This window comes from Camelina sativa, chromosome 3, assembly GCF_030686135.1.
Source record: "Camelina sativa cultivar CO46 ecotype springtype chromosome 3, ASM3068613v1".
In the NCBI taxonomy this organism is placed as follows: Eukaryota; Viridiplantae; Streptophyta; class Magnoliopsida; order Brassicales; family Brassicaceae; genus Camelina; species Camelina sativa.
This window is the reverse complement of record NC_141882.1, coordinates 29,105,149-29,128,576: the sequence shown is the minus strand read 5'-3', so window position 1 is coordinate 29,128,576 and position 23,428 is coordinate 29,105,149. Positions and strand designations below refer to the sequence as shown.

The window sequence follows — 23,428 nt, the reverse complement described above, 5'->3', positions numbered from 1 at the left end:
ATATCTATAACTCTCACAAAGTTTATGTGATTCCTATAACAATTAAATATTCTCTCTGTTTTAATTTAGTTGTCGTTTTAAGTTTTCAATAAAAATGTTTGGTGAATATTCCAGTTTTCTCCCTGCTGTTTTAAAGTTTTGACCAATGAAATATTTATAAAATATATTAATATAGGGTAAATAGACAATTTAATAGTTTTTTATAATATGTGTGAGAAAACCTTAAACGATAAGTAAAAAACCGGAGAAAGTATAAATTACACTTACTTAATTGATATAAAGATTAGTGTATTTATTATCCAATTTAATAATAAATTTTACATATACTTTTAAGTTTTAACTACAATTTCTCTTATAAATAGAAAGATACATATTTTACTAATCCTCATATCTCAAATTTTAATAATATTTTTTTTTAATTTATATTGTCTTAACTCACGATCTCCAAAATTACAAAAAAATATCCAAAAACAATATAAACTAAATCTGTGCATAGCACGGAATGACTACTAGTAGAATTATATAAACACGATTAAAATATACTATAGTTTAGTGGTTTGTGAAAATATTGTAGATGTATGATCTCGGATTCAAACTCATTTTTTTTTTGTATCATCTGAATGAGTACTGAATCATATAAAGGGTGTTGCAACATCACGCTTTGCATGAATACAAAGGCTGAAACAGTAAGTACGACTCTATAACTATAAGCTATTCAGAATCTGTCCAAACTCCAAAATATGAGACTACAATTAACAATACAACACTTTCTTTTTTTTGTTATACAAAACGGTGCAATATATAGTAGTTGATGAAAGAAACAAGTAAAATTGTCTACTTTTTCTGTCAACTATAAATTATGTTGTAAGTTTTTTTCTTTCTTTTTTCTCGAAAAAGTTTATATTGTAAGTTCATATGATTTTTTATTGTGCTTGAAAGTAATATAATATTGAATTTGAAAGTAATATAATATTGAATTTGATATTATATTCATTCTTTTCGCTAAAACAATTTTCGCAGATTAAAGATATTAAAATCAACAGAAAGTTAGAAGAAGAGTACACCATTAATGTTGTAAACAACATTTTATTATTACGATCAAACTTGAACAACTCACAACTCTTGCTAGCATAGGAAGATAGGAACGATAAAACACGACCCATAAAATACACAAACCGATATAGTCCCTCAAGAACATTTTAAAAAGACCCTCGCACTCAATTATTTTGTCCGGATAGGATTTCACAGTTAGGATTCTTGTTCTAGAGTTCTTCCCTGAGCTTTGAGGTCGGAAATCCCGGCTTGAGGAAATCGGAATACCACTTGCCGGAAACTTTCTGATGACGGGTCAAATTGTTCTTGAAATCGACGTAGTAAAGCCCGAACCTCGCCGTGTACCCATCTTGCCACTCAAAGTTGTCCATCAACGACCACACGAAATATCCAATAACGTTCACTTTGTCCTCGCTACAAAAAAAAAAAAAAACAGTCCATGTTAATCACATTGATTATTATTTAATGTAATGTAATGATTTGTTTTCCGGTTTAATATGAATTTGTTACTTACCAAATGGCTTGGTTCATACTGAATAGATGCCTTTGGAGATAATATTTCCTGTTGTGATCTTGTGTCCCAAATTCTACATCATCATGCTTATCTCCAAGATCATCTCCGTATCCTTAAATTAAAACCCAAACATTCGTTTTTCATTTAAACTAAAACAAAGTTGATATTTGAATGAAACGAGTTTTGACCATTTTTTTTACTAACCATTTTCTGTGATCATAATCTCTGGATCGCCATAATTGTCCTTAATATACTTCAAAAGAGATCTCAAACCTTTTGAATACACATCCAGCTTACCACCAAACGGCTAATCAACGGAAAACAAATACAGTAAATTATTTATGTACTGTGAGAAAAAGTAAACCAAAAAAATATATATTATATGCCATTACCTTGCTACCAATTTTGGTTCCATCCACAGTCTTGCCTGGTTAGTAAAAACAACGTACATTAATAATACAACAATATTAGAAAAAATGATATAACATTTTTAAAAAAGATCATTAAAGCTATATAGTGATTTCGAAAACTTACTATCCCAATCAACAAGAGAATCAGTCGTCCAACTTGGGCTCTTAGGATCTGGTTTAATATCAACTGCAAACACTGAAGTATAATAGTTCATTCCTACATAATCTGTAGAACCCTTGAGTAGCTTCTTCTCAGCTTCGGTGAACTTTGGTAGTCTATAACCAACACGATCTTTCATCGATTGTGGATAATCTCCATACGTTGTTGGAGCCAAATGCCTGATTCGAAATAATAATACAATAAATTATAAAGAGTAAAATCGTAAGTATTACGTAAGAATTTGTTCACATTTTTTTCAAAAAATATTTTTACCATCCCAAGATGAAATCAAGCACACGGTCAATGGAACCTCCAGATGCCTCAAGGTCACGGGGTTCGAACCAAGCTGGACTGTGTGCAATTCCAATTTTACCCCCAGCACACTAAATATATATTAACAGACCAAAAATGAAAAAAAAAACATTTGATAATTAAAACCAAACAAAATGAGATTATATAATGTAACTAGGGTAGGTATATAACCTGTTTGCATTTTCTGTAGGCATCAACGGCGTAAGCATGAGACAAGAGTAAGTTGTGACTGACTTGATAAACTTCGTATCCTGACCGTCCATCTTCGCAGTGATGTCCAAAACCGGGGATGTACGATGAGCAACGTCCCGGGGCTTTTTTCCCGACGTCGTAACCGGCACGACTAAACACCCATGGCTCGTTGAATGTGATCCAATGTTTCACTTTGTGTCCGTATTCGTGGAATGTGAAATTCGCATATTCCGTAAAATCTTGCCTATATTATACATATATAGCATATATATATAGTTGAGTTATTAAAACATTAGTATATATTCGTGAATGTATAGAAGAATTATTAATTATATGTGAACTTACACAATGCGGCCACTTAAGAAACCACCATATTCATCTTCCAAGTCTTGAGGAGTATCCCAGTGAAAGACTGTTACTAGTGGTGTTATATCTACATCCAAAAACCAAAAAGAAAAAAGTTATAAATTTTATTTAATATATATGAGGTTTTTAATTAGCTAATTTTTAGGAGATGAAGAAAAATAATTACTGTTTTTGAGAAGCTCATCGATGAGGTCGTGGTAGAATTGGACTCCTTGTTTGCTAATTCCCTTAGACATCCTTCCATCTGAAATTTTATTTTGCAACCATTTTATAACAATTCATAATGTTAACTTATATTACTAGGTAACATAGTTGACATTAAATAATTTTATAATAAGAAAAACATACGGGGGAATATTCTCGGCCACGATATAGAAAGTCTAAAACCATCACTATTAAGGTCTTTCATCAACTGGATATCTTCCTGTTAATATACATTTTGATATGATTTTTAATCAATAAAAATCGAAAATATATATATGACAAGTGACATGTTACAAAAATCAATTTACCTTGTAGCGATGGTAGAAATCAACAGCAACATCAGCGTTATGATTTTGACATCTATCTGAAATAGTATTTTCAACATTAATTACATAGTGATAAAAACGCGAAAATAAAACCAAAAAAGAAAAGCAAAGATAATTAATTACATACGTGGGTATTTCTTAGTGAAAGTATCCCACATGCTTGGACCTCTACAGCCTTCATCAACAGCTCCTTCAACCTATATCATCACACATAAATAACAACAAAGAAATCCAAAACCATAAACACAAAATTATAACAAAGAAGAAGAAAAAAAACATATGGTACAAAAGGACCTAATTAAGGACCTGAAACGCTGCGGTTGCGGTTCCCCAAATAAAGTTTTTAGGGAAGTTTGCTTTGCTAAATGCTATCTCAGGCACACCTGAACCGCAGACAGGTGCTTCGGCTTTGGTCAGAGCTCCGAACACAGTTAGAACTAGAGCTAACCCTAACAGTAAAGGAAACTTCTCGAACCTCACCATTTTTGTGTTTCTCTCTCTAATAGTACTCTCTCTAGCTATAGATATTTGGTGGAGGGAATTGTTGAAGATGAAGGGGAAGGAGAGCTCAGTGTTATATAGAGCGTTGTGTCAGTGTTATAGTGTGTGTGTGTGTGTGTGTGTGTGTGAAATGTGTGTTTCAGTATCATCACCAAAAGTACGTGTGTGTTGATATTAAATTTAGTTAGGTTAAAATAAAATTACTAATTAATTATCACGTGATTGTTTATAAGTCTCCTGAAAGGCTGAAACAAATCGAAACCCTTTCTAATATAATTCTTTCCAAGTGCAAACAAATTCAGTAATTGATAAGTTATTATAATTCTTTTGTAATTTTATATTTACATTTTATTTTAATCGCACGAAACGTTTATGCGATATTTTTTGTAACAAAATATAAATGAATTAATCATTTGCAAATTCATTAGCATTATATTTAAATCATCCGAGCTTACTTATATATAAGTATTAAATTACTAATAATGTATTACTAGTATAGAATGACACAAATGACTTGTTTGTTTGTAACAGTCTCTCTATATGGGCAAGTTTCTCTCATAAGGAAACTCGGTTTGAACGCTTTCACGTCGGACTCATATGAAAAATTATTTGCTGGTTGTAATTTGCAAGTAGCGCTTTTTTTTTAAATTCATTTAAGTAAGAAAAGAAATATTCCAAACATAAAAGGGAATATTTCATTAAAAAGGAATTTAAAAAAAATCTTAATAATTGAGCTATAGTTTAGTCTTTTGTTTGTTGTCTCATTCAATCAGTAAAAAACTAAAAATACTTGAGACTTATGAAGTTATTTTTTTGTAGATAATATTGATAATTATAGCTTGTTTTCTTACTGCATATATATGTCTATTTACGTTATCAAAACTCAATATATACATGTACCAAATTTTCGATTGCAAAACTTCTATTTGTACCACAAAATTCAAATTTCTAGTTCTAGAATGATCAAATAATAAAGACCAAAACTATAATGCAACTTAATTAAGAGTTTATTGCATTATATTAAAAATAGATAAACAATTCATTCCCTTAATTAATTATCTCTTAAATTTAATATATAATTTTCATTTAACCTTAATTTTGAGGTACTACATTCCAGGTGGTAATTGATACCAATCTATAAACCGTATTTTTAATGTAACCATGTTCATAAGAGAGATGACATAATAAATAGTAGAAACAAAAATTAGTTTGACACATATAAAATTTAATTATATATTAAATAAAATTTAAAATTGTAGTGTCACTATCTATATATTTATATCCTACGAAACTCTAGTCATTTTCTTTAAACAAAAGTACTCAACTACCTACCACAAATGTCCGGATTTAAGTTATCAGTCAGTCATAATGCAACGTAAGGATTTTTTTTTTTTTTTTTTTTTTTTTTACAACAAAAGAAGATCAGCTCATGTGAGCCAATACGGGAAAACCGTTTACAAACAAAACATGATGTGGCGATGTATGCGCTTGGCGTGCCAAATAGTCCGCAATTACATTAGCATTTCTGAAAATAAAAGATAAAGAGAAAGAAAAAAACTCCTCCTTGTCCATCTTGATGTCATCGAGATAGGTCTTGAAAGCCGGCCAATCTTGAGGGGAAGATACTATCTTCACCAAGTCTGAGCAGTCAGTATAAAAAGCCACTTCTCGATGATCATGACCAATCATGCACCTCATAGCCCAAACAAAGGCTTCGACTTCTGCATGCAATGGGGAAAGACTTTGACGGAAGTTGGCGGCTCCCTTCATCGGCGAAACTTCCGTAGCGGCTGAACACACCCAACCCGCACCCGCAAATGCGTCTCCCGCTTTCCACGATCCATTGACAAAACACCTATAACCGGAGAAGTCATTAGGCAGGGACCCTACGCGCCCTGTTCCTCGAGTGCTAGGTGCACTAGGATTCGGTGATATATTCGCACCATCCTCCTCTGCCTGAGCCTGTAACCATGTAGAAGCCTCCCCTATCGATAATCGTACAACATTCTCAGAGTTATCCATAATATTATCAAAAACACGAGCATTCTTCGCCTTCCATATATACCACATAATCCATGGGAAAGCCGCAACCTAAGCACCCGGATTAGCAGAACTCAAGAAATGATCCACATTAGCATACAGAGAATCTGTAGGAAATGAAATTGGTCCGACCGGCACCTGAGCTAAAGCCCATGTCTGTCGAGCTGGCGGACACCGGAAAATAGCGTGATTTACCGTTTCCTTGTCAGCCCCACATCGAGCACAACCTGAATCACAGGCAATACCCCGCCTCTTCAGGTTCGCCGAAACCGATATATACTCAGATAAGACTTGCCACATAAAATGCTTTATTTTTGGTGGACACGCCACTCGCCAAACACCCGCTAGGAGCGGATAAATGTCCGGCCCAAAACGAGACACTTGACACCTCTGTTTTGCCGAATGTTCCGCATCATATCCTGATTTGACTGAATACTTTCCGGACTTTGTAAAGTACCAACCTAGTGAGTCAGCTATCTCAGAACTATCAAAGGTAATCCCCTGATCAAAACAGCATCCTCCGGAGTAAAATGCTTAAAAAGCATATCCATTCGCCATGAATTAGTTTGGCGATCAATAAAATGTGAAATTTTTAATAAAGGGTCCTGAGAAGGTAATAAAGGGTCCTGAGAAAGTAAGGATCAACTGCCTTATTAATTGAAAGAAAAAAAACATATGTAAGTGTTAAATCCCTATTAAGTCCTAAATAATTGTATGAAACTCAAAAGCATTATGACACTTATTTATTGGCTTTCGTATTGCGTCAGAAATATTTATTTAATTTTTTACATGATCTGGAATCATTGTTTTTTTCTCAATAACAGAAATTTAACTTTTCAGAATTTAAGAGTGAGAGAATAATGTTAAAAACAAAAATTGTCCGAGAAAAGCAGGTAAAAAGACCGTTGTGAAATAAGGAAAATGTGACCAAATTATTCGTTAGTTAATTGTTAACTACCAGAGGAGAAGAGTGAACAAACAACAACTCAACTTTATTTTCAGTTACAAGGGCAATCTAGTCACTCATTATCTCTTTTTCTTACATGATATATTTCTTATTTTACATATTTTTCTTAAAGGATGTAGCTTAAATATTTTGATGTGGAACAAAAGATGTGTCCATGTCAAAAAAAAATATCCTGAATGGAATAAATTTGGCCCTTATCAAAATGTCACAATGACTCCTACACGAGACATGGGGACTTGGTAATAGTTGCGAATGTTTTGTTATTGTTTTTTTAGAGTTCTCATAGCAAAAACTAAAATTAGACAGTTAAAAACTTATATCACTAACTCATATTTGATGATTCCATCTTCTCTCATAACTCCACTATATTGTTTTTTTTGTTAAAAGACTTAACTCTACTATATTGTTGTTGTAAACAATTGTAAGTGACATTTTATTCATACGATAACTTAAACATGCAACTCACAAATCTTGCTTACAATAGACAAAAACGACATACACGGTCCATTGACACACGCAAACTTATGTTGATCCTAAAGAACAAGACTCTTGCAGCTACATTACTTCTCGAGATAGGATTCAAGATTTGAATTCTTGGATCTCATTCATTGGATCGTATTCCGCCTTGAGGAATTCAGAATACCATTTTCCCGATTCTTTTTGATGACGGATCAGATTGTTTTGGAAATGGATGAAACAAAACCCGAACCGTGACGTTCACATTATCGTCGCTATAATAACATTTATGCATGTTCAAAACACTTAATTATATATATAGTCAATATAATCTTACGGTTATATTTTTACTTAGTTACTAAGGCTTCAAGCAAACCCAAGAGATGCCTTTGGAGATAATATTTTTCTACTATTGTGATCTTCGGTCACAGTGACTCTTACACGAGGCATGGGTTTCCTTTTCTCTGAATAGATAATAGATTTTCCTTTTATAGCAAAAACTATAGTTTGCACACCAAAAAAAAAAGAAGCGAAAACTATATAAAACATTTTAAAGCTTATTGAAAAAACAACCAACTATATTTTCAGCCAGCAATAACATTCATTTAGTTGTCAATTTGGTTCTCGGTTATTACCCGTAAACACTATATATCCTTACACCTTTGTGTTGCGGATAGTTGCAATTGTTGACGTTTGAAACTATCACAGAAATTGTTTCGTATCAGTCTTGCTTCTATTAGTGTGTTTTTTCAATAAGCTCTAAGCTACAGGCCTTGTTTCTCAAGCCTGCATTGGATGCTTGAAGTGTTAAGCAGTGGCTCTCTATGCATGTAGCTGAAAGCTGCAACCAATCATTTTTTTTTATTAGCTTACGAGTTAGTTTGGTAGATCCCACTTCGAAGCCAACCCACCTTTGTCAAGCTGTGACAACTTGTTTGGTCTTCATCGGCTAATGTCATTTGCACCGAGTCATCCGATTTCGCTCGAGGTGGCATTGATTTTAACTTTCTGAGAATCTATAGATCAATTTTAAACAGATAATTATAGAACCAGCTTGACAAATCCATACGAATTGATCACAAGGTTGAACAACAGTTTCAAGAATAAATCTTAAACCCTTAAAATGTCAGGACCAATTCGAAACCTGTCTGGTCCAGTCACATTCATATGGAACATATAAAATAGATCAAGGAGGCAGGCTTAAGTCATATAGGTTCCTTAAACATGTAACTAAAAAGTTTCAACAACTGTGGAAAAACAAAAGCAACAAACTTCTCCAAATATTTAGTTTACCTCTGCCTAAAAATTCAACTAATTGAAAGTAACAAGACAAGACACACGACAATAGAGAAGTGTTTCTACATATTTTTTTCTTTTTCTTTTTACCTTTTCTTCAAGCATCTGTAGCTGTTGGAGAGTTCTCAGGTGTCTTCAGAGGAAGGACTGCTTCTTCTGCTTTCTCCACTGGTTTACTGTCTTTATGATTGTCAATGGCTACACGAAACTCTTCCACGATTGTCGGGTCTTTGAACTTCAGTGCAAATGTAGAGAGACCTTCTTTGCCTTCGCTTACACTATTCACACAAGCGAATGTGATTCCTTTTTTATCCATACTTGCAAGTTTCATTTCTGGGTACAGACTCGCGTTCAAGATCAATCTGTAGTTTCCTTTAGCTCTCATAACTAATCTTGCTTTACCACCATTACTGGAGACGTTTACCTTGAGTTCTCCTTTCCCACGCTCTTTCCATCCTCCGTCAAGATATTCAAACATAATCGAGTCAGCAGAGAAGGCAACTTTCTCATTCTCTTCTCCTGTTTCTGTGGAAACCTCTTGCTTTGGTGGAAACCCAGTACCTTCGCTCTTTTTGATAATGGAAGATCCAGTTGTACCAAATAGAGAAGAGGTATTGCTGCTTGGAAGGCCAAAGCCAAAGAGAGACCCAGTACCAGTTGAACCATCCTGAGAAACCGAACCAAATGAGAACGATGAACCAGAAGCCTCTGTACTGGCAAGTCCGGTGAATGCGTTTTTGTTACTTGAATGCTGGTGGAATGAACTGAAAGTGCCGTTATCGCCGTTCTTATCTGCTTCTTCGATTCCGTTGCCCTCTTTTTCTTTTTTCTCAGCCTGAACACCTCCTAAATCCTTCTCAAGAGGATCTTCAGTTTGATCTGTTCCTTCAACAGCGTTGTTGCTAACGTTTGTGACACATGAGACGGTCTGAGCTACATCAGCCTCAGCAACTTTGTCACCAGCACTCTTACCATCCTCATCTTTAGTCTTTTCAGTGTCTTCCCCAGCAGCATCTTTGACATCAACCTTCTTACTGTCCACTTCATCACCCTCCTCAATATCAATTTCCTTTTGATTATCCTCAACCACTGCTTCGGCTGGAGTCAATTTTGACTCGGCCAGAGGTGCATCTGTTACCAGAGGAGTTGAAGCAGGTACAGTAGTAGGGACCAACTGAATTCCAGCAAATGGATTGGGTGCTGCAGCTGGCGTAGCAGATGGCTCCTTACGCTTAATTCGGACAATTCTTCTACTTGCCAATACCTCATCACTGGCCTTCTTGAAAGTTCCAGTCTTAAATTCAGCTGAATCGTCCTCATCATCAAGACCAGGGTTGTCACGAGATAACTGCTTCAAAGCACCTCTCTTCTTTGATGGTTGCTGAACATTTTCTGAGTCCCCCATTTGAAATGGTTGAGAGAATAACAAAACACACTTATAGAATACCTACAACAAAAAACGTGCAAGAAAATTTTCCTCAGAGATACTAAAAGACAGATAACCAAATCCAATCTTTGAATACAGAGAAAAAAAATTACAATCCAAAACATCCTTTCAACGCTAAACACATGAGACATACTCAAACACACCCAATAACTTAGCAACCCCAGAGCACAAACAATGTCAAATCTAATAGCACAAAAGCTCAAACATGACACTGCAATTGGAAAATCGAAAACTACAAAAGCAGAATGACGAAAGACAATAATAGCGCATAAAAGTGTAACCTTTACACAAATATCCAGAAAGGCTTAAAATGCATGCACAGAACACAGCTAATTAACACTTCCAAATATGGAACAGAAGAGGTAGAGCTAAACTTAGATGTAAGACTTGAATTAAAGAGACTTGGAGACATACAAGCAATGAAAATAAAATCAACATCAGTGGATCTAGTATTCTCAATCTATGCATAAGATTCAAACAAAGGGGTTGCACAAAAGGAACCAAGCACTGATACAGTTGCACGAATTGAACCAATGCACTGAGGATTCAGCAGAACCCAAAACAATCAAAACCCTAGATGTAAGAGGAAACACAGACAACTTGAAACCTAAATCCGATATAAGAAGCATCAAATTGAAGGGTTTACATTTCAAACACAAATTCAAATTCATGCTAGTCTCCAACAATCTCAGCGAATCGAGTAATCAAAGAAACGCCGCACAAGGAAACCCAAATCGGACAAAAACGAGTTAAATCACCAAATAAAACCTAATTCATCAAGACAAACTTATCAAGAACAAAAATAAAGAAATGGCCCATAACTATTTTCCACAAGAAACAACCAGGATCACAAAACCCTAATCAAAGCAGCTAAACCTTTGACAAGAAAGGGAAAAAAAAAAACATTTCCGAGGATGAAGATAACCCAAAGATACGAAGACAATGACCGGCGAGGAGAAAAATAGGAAGAGACTTACCGCGAAAGTGAGCAGTAGCAGAGACGCCGGAGCGAAGTGGTCAGAGACGAAGACAAAGCTTAAAGAGAGGTTTAATAGAAGAAGAAGAAGAAGAAAAACCCAAATCGAAATATGTATCTTTCTCTCTCTCAATATTTTTTTTTTATATATTTTAATCGACATTTCTGCGACTTTATTATATACTAGATTTTAAGCCACAATGAACCGGAGGACAATTTTTTAATTAACATTTTTAAATTTTATTTATTTATTATTTTTTCTTTTTTTGTATTTATATTGTATAATTGTATTTTGAATATTAATTTTAGGATTCCACCCGTATGCCACACAAAATAATTTGTTTTTTACAATCGTAATTAAATCAACTTTATTTATTATTTTTATATTCAACCCGTTAATAGATATACAATAAAATATTAGTCTAATTATAGGAAAAAAAATCCTAAATTATCATATAATTACATGATTATCATGCTCACATATTACTCTATTAAATCATTACAAAGTACATAGAGCATTTAATAGTCACTTTAGAATCAATTAAACATTTTATCATTCAACAAAAACTTTGAACAACTTCGCCAAACTCATCTCTTTCTTTTCTCCTCCTCCAACATATTTTCCTCCTTTGTGGCCTCAACATAGGCCCCTTTAATTTACTCCCAATTGTTTGAAAATATATACAAATGGATCAAAGCAAAATCCTAGGGTGTACCAAAAACCGAAAAGCTTGGTAAGTGCAAAAGAATAGTATATATACAATAATAAATATAAAGAGAATATCTAGAAAGGTGAGCAGCTCACCGTGTGCTAAACTCAGATTGGTTTCTTTTTCAACATGCATTTGTGACATAAGTACATAACTACATGGAGTCCAAAACAAAAAATTAGTGTAGATATAAAATCAATCAAACAAAAAATATTTTGATTATCCACTAACTGGAAGGTTGCATGTTCACGTGAAACCAAATCGTCTTTTTTTTTCAAATAAATGGATTTTAAACCATCTAAGATAAGAAAAGAAAGGTATTAGAGATGAAATAAAGAAAGCATAAAAATTTTGTACCAATAAATTAATAAAGGAATAAATGTGTACTTGTTTATCGCCAAAACAAAATCAAGTGTCTCAACCGGGAAGGTTACTTCAAGTGTATGAATTGATGCATTTTTGTATTGCTATTGAGACGTTATTTATATAGTCCTTTGAAGATGGTAAAATTAGATGTGATATGAGATCGAGAATATATTGGTAAGCAAGCAAAAAATCTAAAAATATATATGGCAATTTTGAATTAATGCAAAAGGTTTATCATCTTGTGTTTAGCTATGCAGATGTAGGTTTTGGTTGTGGGTGTTGTGTTTCTCTTTTGAAGTTGATATTTATAATTGAATAAATGATTGCTGAGCAAGGTGTCAAACGATCCTTAGCAATAAACACGAGATTTTTCTGTATGTCTAATGGAGTTGTGAGAATATTGCAGAACTATATTTAGTTTCTAAAGGAGATATGTACAGAAATAAATGTATTTCTTGCTTACAAAGTTATATATTTGCTAAAATGTGATTTCCTTAATTTTGGTTCTCGTGTTTAAGGACGTTATCTACGTCATAATAATCTTTGAGGTTGTAATCTTTTATTTCTCAAAGTGGATCGATTTACATTAAACATATCATAAAAATGTATTAAATAAGTTTCGAGCATTTATTCTTGATCTCTTAAATGGTGGTGTCATGTTGTGTATGGCAATAAGCATTAATAAATTTGAATCATTCCTATAGTTCCATTAATTGAGTTAATTCGACTAGGAAAATCTGTAGGGATTAATTAAGTAGAAATGTTATTTTAGGAAAATCTAGAGGGGTTAATGTTGCAAAAAAAACAAATAAAATAAGTTAAACTTCAAGGGCATAACACAAAATGTACTTCAAAAATGTTAATATAAATAATTTCTTTTTTTATTATTACATATAATTTTATTTGTTATAATTAAAAGATTATAGTTTTCTTTAATTCAAATAATTTATACTGAAACTTAAACATTAAGTTGTTTATTAGACATCATCCTCGCTCAAATTCGGAGAAAAAAAATATTCAATTACATATACTCCTTTTTTTTTTTTTTTTGACAAACAATTATACATACTCCTATGTTCAAAAATTTCAAGTATTACTTAAAATTTTCTATCAAAATATAAAAATAAAATAATTTCAAATATTGGCACAACTTTAAAATAGAGAATTTTCTTTTTTCTTGAGAATCTTTAACATACTAGATATCTTTCTGTTTGTGATTTCATACTCTAATCAGCAATGTAAGAGGAGATATCCTGATTTATTACTTCCAAAGACTATTGAACTGTGTGAATCTTGAGTCCCTCGTGTCTAAGCTAAGCTTGATCTTCGTTTTATTCTCTTGGTAGCAATCCAACAAGGGGTTCCGAGAAGTTGAGGTCTTGGGTAGTTATATATCTGTTGTCGATGGGAAAAACAAACTGTGTTCCCTCTCAATGGCATAACTCATCTGTTGGAACGTAACTCGGTTTGTGTGCACATTTGGTTAAAGTGTTACTCTGATCAACGAACAAACGACTTGCAAAGACTGGGAAAAGAGAATTTAACTTTGTTTCCACAAAAACAACAATTAAGAGACTCCCAAGAAAAAAAACAAAACGGAGACAGCTCTCTGTTTAAGTGAGCTTTGGTTCCTCTCTAACAACATGTTTATTGAATGCAAGCAAATATCAAAACCAAAGCAAATAAGAAAGTAACATAAAAGAGAAGCTCTGGTTATAGTTGTTGCCGGAACAACGATACTACTGAGACGGTACCAACTCTGAGGACCGATAATTGGCTTTTGTACCTCTGCGGTTCCAGATTGGAGTTGTCTCGATGAGCTTGAAAGGTACAAGCTGTCTCTGCCGTTTGGTTTTCTTCTTAAAATTGTGAACTTTGAGCCTTGCAATCTCAGCTTCTTCCTCTGCAGTCGTCTCTCTAACTATGACTGTTAGGCGACACCGGGGTACTGATATAATCCCGCTTCTTCCTTTTGCATGGTAAGCTACCTTCTTCCCAAATAGTCCCTTCCCAACAAACGCTTCAGCTGCATCACATATCAAAAGCTTAGATGAAATACATCGTTTTGGCATAGCATATTTCCTTCTTTAAAGTACAAATCGGCAAACATTCTGCCATATCCTGTTCTGTTCTTTAATACAAAACAAGGAAGTCGCAGATCCCAATATCAGTAGTACATACCAACAAGGAGACGAGCAGGATCTAGTCCATGGTTATGAGTAGCATTTGCCCGGGCAGCGTGTATAACCTGCATTATAATGTATATTAACTCCTTGAAGCATTGTATTAAGAGAATAAGTTGCATGTTAAGTGTCACTAGAGGAGGAAATGTATCAAATGCCTGGAGAGGATTAGTAGACCAGACACTCCAAAAGTGATTTGTTTTTAAACTCGAAACTCAGAGATTACCCGGTACACAGTTTGTGAAGCCCGTTTGACCGTGACCTGCAATTGGAGCAAAGCATCTTCAACACGCATGCCACGAACTAATGCTGCAACCAGGTTGACCTTCTTAGGACTCTGAAACAACAAGCAAGGTTGGGCACATTATATATAGGCGCATATAACAAGATCAAGATGTAAACATATTAAATGAAATGGAGCAGATCATCTGAAAAGTAACACTGTTCTAGGAGTTAGAGAAGAGACCTGTTTTATGGACTTGAGGACAGCCTGAACTTTCTGACGCTTTGGAATAATCTTCTGCTCTTCCTCCTTTCCACTACCCAACAGAGCTGGGGATGACAAAGGTGATGATACAGGCTCTTCACCCGCCTGCAATTGTCTTGAGGTAGAGATTCCCTGAAAACATAGAACTTGAGATCAGAGAAGAAGGAAACAGCAAACCCAAAAGTACAGCTCCCCTAAGTTCTCTACAGATGCATACGTAACACATGTAGTTATTCCACTAGCACATATCTCACTTCCCCTATCCCACCCACTAACAAATTACGTAAGTAAATTTCTCAACGAGGAAACAAGAAAATCCAGTCTCAATAAGAAACATCGACTCAGAAGCATTACCAGTTGTTGTGAATGATAGTACAGTGGTCTTGAGGAATAGGTCGGTCTCAAGAGACTCTGCAAATAACCTAGTTCACCAGCAAAAAACTCGAAAAATTAATCATCACCCACTTAACTCAAACACACAAAGACTATAATACTAAAGATAACACCAGCCAATTGAAACATCCAATAAGAACATAATAGATTCGGAAATGATTTAACAATTTCGAAACCCAAATACTCAAAAGCTGCAAATGTTATAACATTTCACCACCTTGTGAGGAAGGGGATTCCAAATTCCGTGTCGAAGAGTAATTGGCCGTAGAAATGTGACAGTTCTTCACTCTTCTACCAACTTGACGAGCAACAATCTGTAGATTCCTCTGCCAACCCGCCATTATTAATCAACCCTAAACCCTAGCAGTATATGCTTCTTCTGTGAACGCGAAGGGCTATGAATCAGAATGAAACGATTGGCTCAACGGCGGTTTTTAAGGTTTGCGAGGAGATGAAATGGGAAGGACTTACCCGAGAAGGATCAGTAGCAGAGACGCCGAAGTGAAGTGGTCAGAGACGAATAGAGAGGCTGTAGAGGTTTAATAGAAGAAGAAGAAGAACATCGAATTACATTCATCTCTCGATATTTTACTTTTTATTCGACATTTGTTGTTGTTGATTTTTTTTTTTTTTTTTTTTTGGTAAAAATTTGTGTTGACTTTGATATAATTTTCACTAAAATGAGGCATAATCCATAGGAATATTAGGCATCATCCTCGAGGACCTCGACCAAATTCAAGGAATTTACACTTCAAAAATTCAATTGTATGCAAAATGAAAATAAATAATTTTTTTCACGATATCTAAAAAGACGATTAAGGCTTCAAAAGAATTACATATGCAACCATAAAAATTAAACAAATCATGTTACAGGCCAGATAAAAGGATTAAAAAAAAAAAAAAAAAACAATCGGACGAAATCTAAGTAGTATTTGTAAAAACAAAACAAAACCATATGATAATAAATTTCGCTATGAGTGCAAAGACACAAAAAGGAACAACCACACCTCCTTTTAACTCACCAGCCTCTCTCTTTTCATCTAAATCCTCCAGCAAAGAACTGAGTCCCGCTCGGATTTTAATTTTCTTAAGAAATTCTTACTTTTATTACAAAATGGTATCAAAATGTGTTTCCAGGCTGCTCGGATTTGGCCTTTGAATCCTCAGTAAGAAAAGGAAAAAGAATGAAAGTTCTCTCACCTCTCCACTGTTCCTGGAACAATCGCCATTCCCATAAACTGTAAACTCTACTGACGCGGTGTAAGCACTGCAAAAACAAAAGAAACCAAACGATCCACATAAGTGAAAACAGCATCAAATAACCAATAACTCCCAAGACATTGTAAGCTTACAAGAAGATGAAGCAGACATTGCTGTTATGTTTCCTAAGGGTTGCTATGAAATGCAATGACTTAAAAAAACCAGACACACAATCAACGGAAAAAAGATTTTAGAAGGCGGCATTTCGAGGAATCAAATTAATCACCAGAGACAAAATTTTCAGACTTTTCAACATTGGCCTTGACCGACTTGCTATTAGGCTGATGGGTTTCCTTCATTATTCGTACCCCACTCTTCGTCAGCCTCACTTCCGTTAACAAGTACAGCTCCATCCGTAGAGTCTCCGTCAACAATTCCTTCTTCTTCTGCTTCTTTTTCTTCATGATGCTCCTCTACATCCTCCTCATTCCTTAGTTCATTTCCATTTTCTTCTGCTACTACCTCCTGATAAGAAAAAAAAAGAGCAGTTGTTGCTTACTAAATACGCAGGATAACTAACAATAGATGTAATGAGTCGGTTAATTTGAAAGGAAAATGGGTCACCTCGTGTTCGATGTCTCCATTTTCAAGTGATTCCTCTTCCTCAACTTGCAAGTTTCTGAAGGCTTCCACAAGGGTCATGGAAGATTTATCAGCATGGCTAGGATAATTTTCTGCACCTGTGTAAACTCCCCTGTAAATGAAGAACAGACGATTTAAGAGACGTCTAACAATCTCGCATTCTATATCATGTGGAGTTCGCCTTGCAAGGATGCGGTAGGAGAAAAGCACACGTAAGCAAAAGATATTTTACCTTGTCTCTACAGCTCTACCTTCGACAGAAAGAGCAACTTGCCAATCTTCAAAGAGATTTGGGTACTCCTCAGGATCAGCCAAAGATTCTGCTGCTTTCGAATTAACCTGCATTCAAGTGCAAGGCAACTTAAGCCCACAATGTCTCCTTGAGTTGACCACAATACACTATAAACTAGAAAGATTTGAAACGAACCTTGCTGAGATCTTTCCTCCAAAGAGCTACTATCTCAGAAACTTTGCTTGGAAGATATGATCGTGCCATCAGAGCAGCTTCTGGTATCCGGTTACTGGAGAAAGAAAATATCGTCACACAAATAACCAAAGGTGCATGAATTTAATTTTTCAAACTCCCAAGTGACTGCTAATGTATTACCTCTCCACCAATAACTGCAAACAATCTTCCAGTTTACCCAGCATGAATAGACAAAGAAAGGCGACATTGTTCTTCCCTTGTTCTTTAGCAAGTGTTGCAAGTTTTGTCACACCTTCAGCATCTCCCAGAGAAGAATAAAGCAGTAACAAACCACTCAAATCCATCGCATACTTCATGCATTCCTCTGCCATTTGTAGCTGTCATGATGACATACAAACGCAAAGAGTTAGTTGGAAATCCCCACACCAGAGACGAATCCAGGAGACGAGAAACATAGATTTTTCTTGTTGCTCCCACAATTCTGAATGAAACCTCAGAATCATAATGTAAATCAAATGATATATCATATACTGGAAACGTATTTTTGTCTCTCTTATCACTGCAAAACATTAGGACGAAATGCAAAGATAAATAAATACCTTTCCAGAGGACATGGCTAATTCTCCTAATTGCTTCCACTTAGATTCACTCTGTACTTCTACGGCGATTTCCTACAGGTATAAATTTAAGAAAAAAAAAACACGTTTAAATATTGCCACTATACAAGAAATAAAAAAGTATGTTAACCACAACACATATATCACCTGTGCAATTTCAAGTCTACCCAGTTGTATGGCCAACTCAAATCTGTAGTCAGGATCTGTTGCAATTTCCAGAGCATCTTCAATCATTCCCCGTGACTCCAAGAAATGAGCAACACTAACAAGAGGAAAATAATCCGAAAATAAATAAAGAGAATCTGTCAACGAAAACACCCACTGATAGGGTGCAACTATGTTATACATTAGAGTAAGATGCACAGCATATTTCCGCTATTTGAAATCTTACCTAAGACATCACATAACAAGAAATAAGTGCGATAAAGAATGAATCACAAGCACGCATAAGTTTAGATATAACCAAGTTATCAAATACCTGTTATGCTGATCTTTAGGAATTGTCGGTAAGATTTCATTGGCTTTGTCTAAATCACCCCGCATCACAAGAGTCTTGTACTCAATCAGGCTTAGTAGCAAGGTGTATCCTATAACACTGCATCCACAAAAGTAGGGGAACAGACATCAGACACTTCTAGAACAATCTGAATAAAATATACACACAAATCTAGGCACTTACTTGAATTCTTTGTCTACCAAGAACACCCGACTTTGATTCGCAAGATATCCCAACAAATACATTGGGCGGTCCAAATGATACATTGTGGTTACCTAGTATTAGGATGTTAACAACCATCCTTAGATTCTAGTTGATAACAACTTTCAAATCCGAGCAACAAAACATATATGCACAATACCTCGCCTCCAACACAGTAGTTAAGCTTCCAGGAAGAGTTGTTGTAAATGAAACAGTCACCAACCCATATACCCGTCCTAACACGCTCATCATTTTCATGGAGAACCTCAAAAGCATCCTCAACACCTTCTTCCTCAGTAGATCTTCCGCTATCAAAATGTGAGGAAACTAGGTCGCGCTGTATAACAGGATCACCATGTAAGCACTCGGACAATCCATAATCACATATAGAAATTCACAGCATAAGAGTGTTTGTTGGAAAGAATTCTCACGTTGTATTTCAAGATGTAGAATGATGTGTCACTAGCAATGGCTACCATATCACCACTGTCAGCCCAATATAGATTCTGCAGACGTTATGTGGCAACACTATGAATTAGAGAAGAAACGAACGAGGACAACTGAAAGTAATGATATTAGTTTCCACTATTCCAAATATGTCTTGAAGTAAACTTCCTACAACAAACTGAGACAAGTTAACTGGAGTACCTTTACAGTGACGTCAATACGTTGAATCAGCCTACATTCAGCCCAATCATAAAAGCAGATGAAATCACTTGAACACATAGCTAACAAGGTTCCTCCAAAGATCTTCTCAGCTGAAAAAGTAGGGCGGATACTCCTCTTTTCCTGAAAATGTATTTTCTGAATGAGCCAGATGCAAATATAGCTATCTCCGTGACAGAAATAATACTTCCAACGACAATAGAGACATGCTTTAACAGAACGGCTTAGATCAGACAGAAGGAGGTTTACGAACCTGGAAATTTTTGCTAAATAATTTAATCTTTGATGAGCTTTCTCTAACTGCACACTCCCCCTCGGACGACCAAACGAATTCCAGTCCAGAACCAAATGACCTATTTCTCCAAGCCAAAGCCGTGTAGATAATATACTCCCCGTCACCACAGACCACGACGAACCTCCCATTAGGGTTGTGCTTCAAGCTCTGAGAGTCAAAGTACCCACATATGAGAGACAGATCAACTGAGAGTAGATATATATTCTGAAGACACAGCTTAGTGATACCCACAATTTAAAGGCACTTGCCAATCATACCAGCTATGCAGATAATGTTTTGCCCAAATGAACTATATAATAAGCCAAAACATCATAAAATCATTGGACCAAGTACTGTAGTAATTAGTAACACTCACTTGTGGATAAAGATCACAGGTCCCCAACTCTTTAACACTCAATGGCAACCTCTCTCCATCAGTTACCTAAGATAGAAAACAAAAACATACCATCAGGCAAGAAAATAAACACATAGAGCATCCTATGCCACAGTATAAGAGTTGCAAATATGGCTTGTACCTCGTAATCTGCACCAATACTTTTGATGTTTGCAGTTTGAATTTCATTATGCTTAGCCCATATGATTTTTCCGGTATTGTCCATGCTAGCAACAGGAATTTCTCGTCCAAGTTTAACCATGATGGTTCCTTCATCATATCCAATTACAACCCTGTGAAACGAAAGTGTGGACAAGGTGAGGTCTCTAAAGATAATTCTCTCAACATCGATTCTAACAAGTCTAAGAATCCTAATTTTCACAAATCCTCAAAGTTCAATGAATGGTGTTCAATATCAACTGAGACAGAACATCTACTCCTGGATAACAGTTCTGACAAGCATCGAATTTTTAAAAAGAGGAGGGAGCCAAAATCCAATAACTCACCGGCGTGAACTTTTAATATAACCAATTGCCCAAACTCTCTCGAGGCCGTAATTCAAAGTGTTCTCTAGCCTGCAAGAAAAGTTAGACATTAGGAAATTGGGATTACAAATGGAATGATAGAAGATATTGGTAATGGTAAAAAACTGAACTAGAATTAAGCCCAGGAGAAGATGGTTTAGCTAGGCATACAAGAAGCATTTACTAATAATATCTCCAACAAAAAAACTGTTAATATTATAATACCTGTATGTAGTTGCATGCCAAATGCGAACGGTGCCATCTTCAGAACCAGTGATTATAATTGGAAGTTCTGGATGGAAACATACTGCAGATACATTGTGTGTGTGCCCTTCCAGGGTCTGGACACAACTTTTTGTCTGATAGTCCCAGACCTGACTCCCGAAATATAACAAGTAAATAAACTGAAAGCACGTACTGCCCAGTAGAAATGTATCATCTAAAGAGTATTATACAGATGCAGACCTTAGCAGTGTGATCATCAGAGCCGGTAATTAAATAGGGCTTATCACCACCGGTGAAATAATCTACACAATTGACTCCTTTCTGATGGGCATCCAATGTAAAATTTGGGTCTGGGGAACCAAGATTCCAAATCTGAAGATGAACACGCATGTAAGCATAGAATGAGCAATCACTTTCAAAACCCTACGCGGGCTAAACCATACTCAAGTTCCAAGGTTAGACCATTTCAGTACCTTTATGGTACGATCAAGTGATGCACTGGCAAAAGTGTTGGTGTCTTTTGGATTAAATGTGACTTGCATCACATAGTGCGAGTGTCCCTCGAATATCTGAGTGCAAGCCCAACCCTTTTCCCAGTCCCAAAGCTTTATGAGCATATCATCAGAAGATGACAGCACATATGGAAGGGTCGGATGAACAGCCACACACCTAATGTAGTCTGAATGAGCCTCAAACACTTTAACCTTGTCCATGGTATTGTAGTTGTATACACGGATATACATATCATCAGCTCCTGCCACAACCCATTGCTTTCGCGCTATAAACTTGGCCGAACGAACTGCAAAGTCATACAGAAATCAGAATAATTAACAAACTAAACACGATTACTAAGTACATACAACAATAAAAACATTATGACTAAAGACGCAAAAAGAAAGCAAGCTGTATACCTGGTAATTCGGTCACCTCAAAGGATTTCGCCATCACCTATCAAGCAAGACACAAATTAGACGAAATTCCAATAATCATTAAAACACACTGCGAAACCTTTGGTCATTCCATTTCACAAATTGTTCCCTGTAGTACACGTGTATAAGGAAACAGATAAAGAAAATCAAAATTATTCACCCACCTGTGTCTGGTAGTTCCAAATACACAAGGTTCCAGAATACAAACTTGCAAGAATCCTGCGAGACAATGTTTTCCCCCATTCTCGTTAGTAGCATAAAATAAAGGTACAAAACTAAGTAAGTGATCGCAATCAAAGCTAGAAATTACCATGGTTCTGTAGGATGCAGATCCACAGATTTTACTCTCTCGGACCTTTGAGCTAATTTTCTCTGATGCAATAAAAACAACAAATTATCAACACAACGGGATAAAAAAAAACCAGAGTGAATGTATGAAATCAAAACCTATATGGAAATCGAAACAATACCTTGATCTCGAGTCTGAGAGGCTGATTCAACCCAAAAGAAAGAAACCAGTAGTCAGTACTCAACAAAACAAATAAGAGGATAAAAATTAAACACTCTAAACAACAAATTTTACCAAAATCCTTCATAAGGAACTTTAACCAAACAAAGATATACAGAACAGTTCATAGCATAAACCCCAAAAAAGCTCCAGATCTTCTTAAAAAATGCAACACCCAATGATCATTATTCAATTCCACAAAACAAATGTCAAGAGATTACACTCGATTTCACGCCATCGGGATTAAAAAAAATAAAAAATCGAATCAGATTAGACAAATCGAAGAAAAAAGCACACGATCTGAGATTCAACAGGTCTCACTCAAATTACGGTTAACCATAGAAGAAAAATGTACGAAATCGAGATCGAAATCGTAAACAGATTCACTCGAGATCTGGAAAACAAAAGCAAAAAAACAAAATAGAGGAAAGATTCGCAATACTCACCATGATTATAGATTAAGCGGAGGAAGGCTTGTGTAGCCTTCGGATCTCGTATTATCGCTTAAATCTGCAAATCGGCAGATCGAAGAACCAACGACGTTTAGCTCGCTCGGTCTGATGATGAAAATAACTTAAAATCAGAAAAAAAAAAAAAAAAAAAAAAAAAAAAAATTTGCTTAAGAACGACTTAGTGAGAATTTTACGAAATTGCCACTGCATTTTGGGCCTTTTAAAAGCCCATTACTAAAAGACCTATGCCCAAAGTTATGAAATCTCTTGCTTTGCGCCCTATTTCCACTAGTCTTGGCAACTGTGTGTAATGATGTGTAGAAAAATTTATAGAATTTGCGATTTACTAACTGCGTCAACGTACTACTGAGCAGATATAGTTTCCAAAGCTCTCAGATTGTTGTTGCTACTTTTGCTTCATATGTAAAAGTATAGTAAACCTTGGGTCTTGACTCTTGAAGCAATTGCGTGAGACCCAAAAAGGTTACTCTTAAATCATCAATGAAGCTCAAAA

At 35.4% G+C, this 23,428-nt stretch overlaps 5 protein-coding genes across 8 annotated transcripts; all 5 read right to left on the bottom strand.

Annotated features, from left to right (window-relative positions):
• Positions 1-1,070: 1,070 nt before the first annotated feature.
• On the bottom strand, positions 1,071-4,185 carry LOC104778162 (beta-D-glucopyranosyl abscisate beta-glucosidase). The gene is made up of 13 exons (XM_087507019.1): positions 3,844-4,185; positions 3,665-3,734; positions 3,520-3,575; positions 3,356-3,431; positions 3,174-3,251; positions 2,987-3,074; positions 2,621-2,885; positions 2,411-2,520; positions 2,102-2,316; positions 1,960-1,994; positions 1,772-1,874; positions 1,568-1,679; positions 1,071-1,467 (listed from the first exon to the last, which is right to left on the bottom strand). The coding sequence occupies exons 1-13, from the start codon at positions 4,018-4,020 to the stop codon at positions 1,263-1,265; spliced, it is 1,590 nt and encodes a 529-aa protein (XP_087363145.1). The 5' UTR covers positions 4,021-4,185; the 3' UTR covers positions 1,071-1,262.
• Positions 4,186-5,460: 1,275 nt separating this feature from the next.
• Positions 5,461-6,378, bottom strand: LOC147947832 (uncharacterized). The gene is made up of 2 exons (XM_087507469.1): positions 6,138-6,378; positions 5,461-6,023 (listed from the first exon to the last, which is right to left on the bottom strand). The coding sequence occupies exons 1-2, from the start codon at positions 6,376-6,378 to the stop codon at positions 5,461-5,463; spliced, it is 804 nt and encodes a 267-aa protein (XP_087363595.1).
• A 2,323-nt stretch (positions 6,379-8,701) lies between these two features.
• Positions 8,702-11,353, bottom strand: LOC104778161 (nuclear pore complex protein NUP50A). Its single transcript, XM_010502542.3, has 2 exons — positions 11,222-11,353; positions 8,702-10,244 (listed from the first exon to the last, which is right to left on the bottom strand). Exon 2 carries the CDS (start codon positions 10,200-10,202, stop codon positions 8,895-8,897), a length of 1,308 nt encoding a protein of 435 aa, XP_010500844.1. The 5' UTR covers positions 10,203-10,244; positions 11,222-11,353; the 3' UTR covers positions 8,702-8,894.
• Positions 11,354-13,819: 2,466 nt separating this feature from the next.
• Positions 13,820-16,026, bottom strand: LOC109132301 (uncharacterized). Of its 2 annotated transcripts, none has more exons than XM_019243962.2 (7): positions 15,831-16,026; positions 15,577-15,754; positions 15,321-15,388; positions 14,946-15,098; positions 14,706-14,816; positions 14,478-14,544; positions 13,820-14,322 (listed from the first exon to the last, which is right to left on the bottom strand). In XM_019243962.2, exons 2-7 carry the CDS (start codon positions 15,698-15,700, stop codon positions 14,036-14,038), a joined length of 810 nt encoding a protein of 269 aa, XP_019099507.2. In that variant the 5' UTR covers positions 15,701-15,754; positions 15,831-16,026; the 3' UTR covers positions 13,820-14,035. The 2 variants fall into 2 exon arrangements, with proteins under 2 accessions (XP_019099507.2, XP_019099506.2); XM_019243961.2 differs by having other exon boundaries at positions 15,577-15,738; positions 15,831-15,968.
• Positions 16,027-16,174: 148 nt separating this feature from the next.
• Positions 16,175-23,120, bottom strand: LOC104778159 (coatomer subunit beta'-2). Of its 3 annotated transcripts, none has more exons than XR_015594580.1 (25): positions 22,909-23,120; positions 22,425-22,445; positions 22,265-22,326; positions 22,119-22,173; positions 21,937-21,973; positions 21,499-21,824; positions 21,266-21,397; positions 21,026-21,174; positions 20,783-20,851; positions 20,419-20,569; positions 20,259-20,324; positions 19,862-20,050; positions 19,591-19,731; positions 19,374-19,448; positions 19,103-19,279; positions 18,925-19,016; positions 18,724-18,840; positions 18,393-18,507; positions 18,228-18,299; positions 17,809-18,005; positions 17,629-17,722; positions 17,434-17,540; positions 17,184-17,313; positions 16,846-17,084; positions 16,175-16,626 (listed from the first exon to the last, which is right to left on the bottom strand). XR_015594580.1 is itself a non-coding variant. In XM_087507017.1 (25 exons), the coding sequence occupies exons 1-24, from the start codon at positions 22,909-22,911 to the stop codon at positions 16,896-16,898; spliced, it is 2,766 nt and encodes a 921-aa protein (XP_087363143.1). In that variant the 5' UTR covers positions 22,912-23,120; the 3' UTR covers positions 16,175-16,626; positions 16,866-16,895. The 3 variants fall into 3 exon arrangements, 2 of the variants coding, with proteins under 2 accessions (XP_087363143.1, XP_087363144.1); XM_087507017.1 differs by having other exon boundaries at positions 16,866-17,084; XM_087507018.1 differs by having other exon boundaries at positions 16,928-17,084.
• Positions 23,121-23,428: the final 308 nt, after the last annotated feature.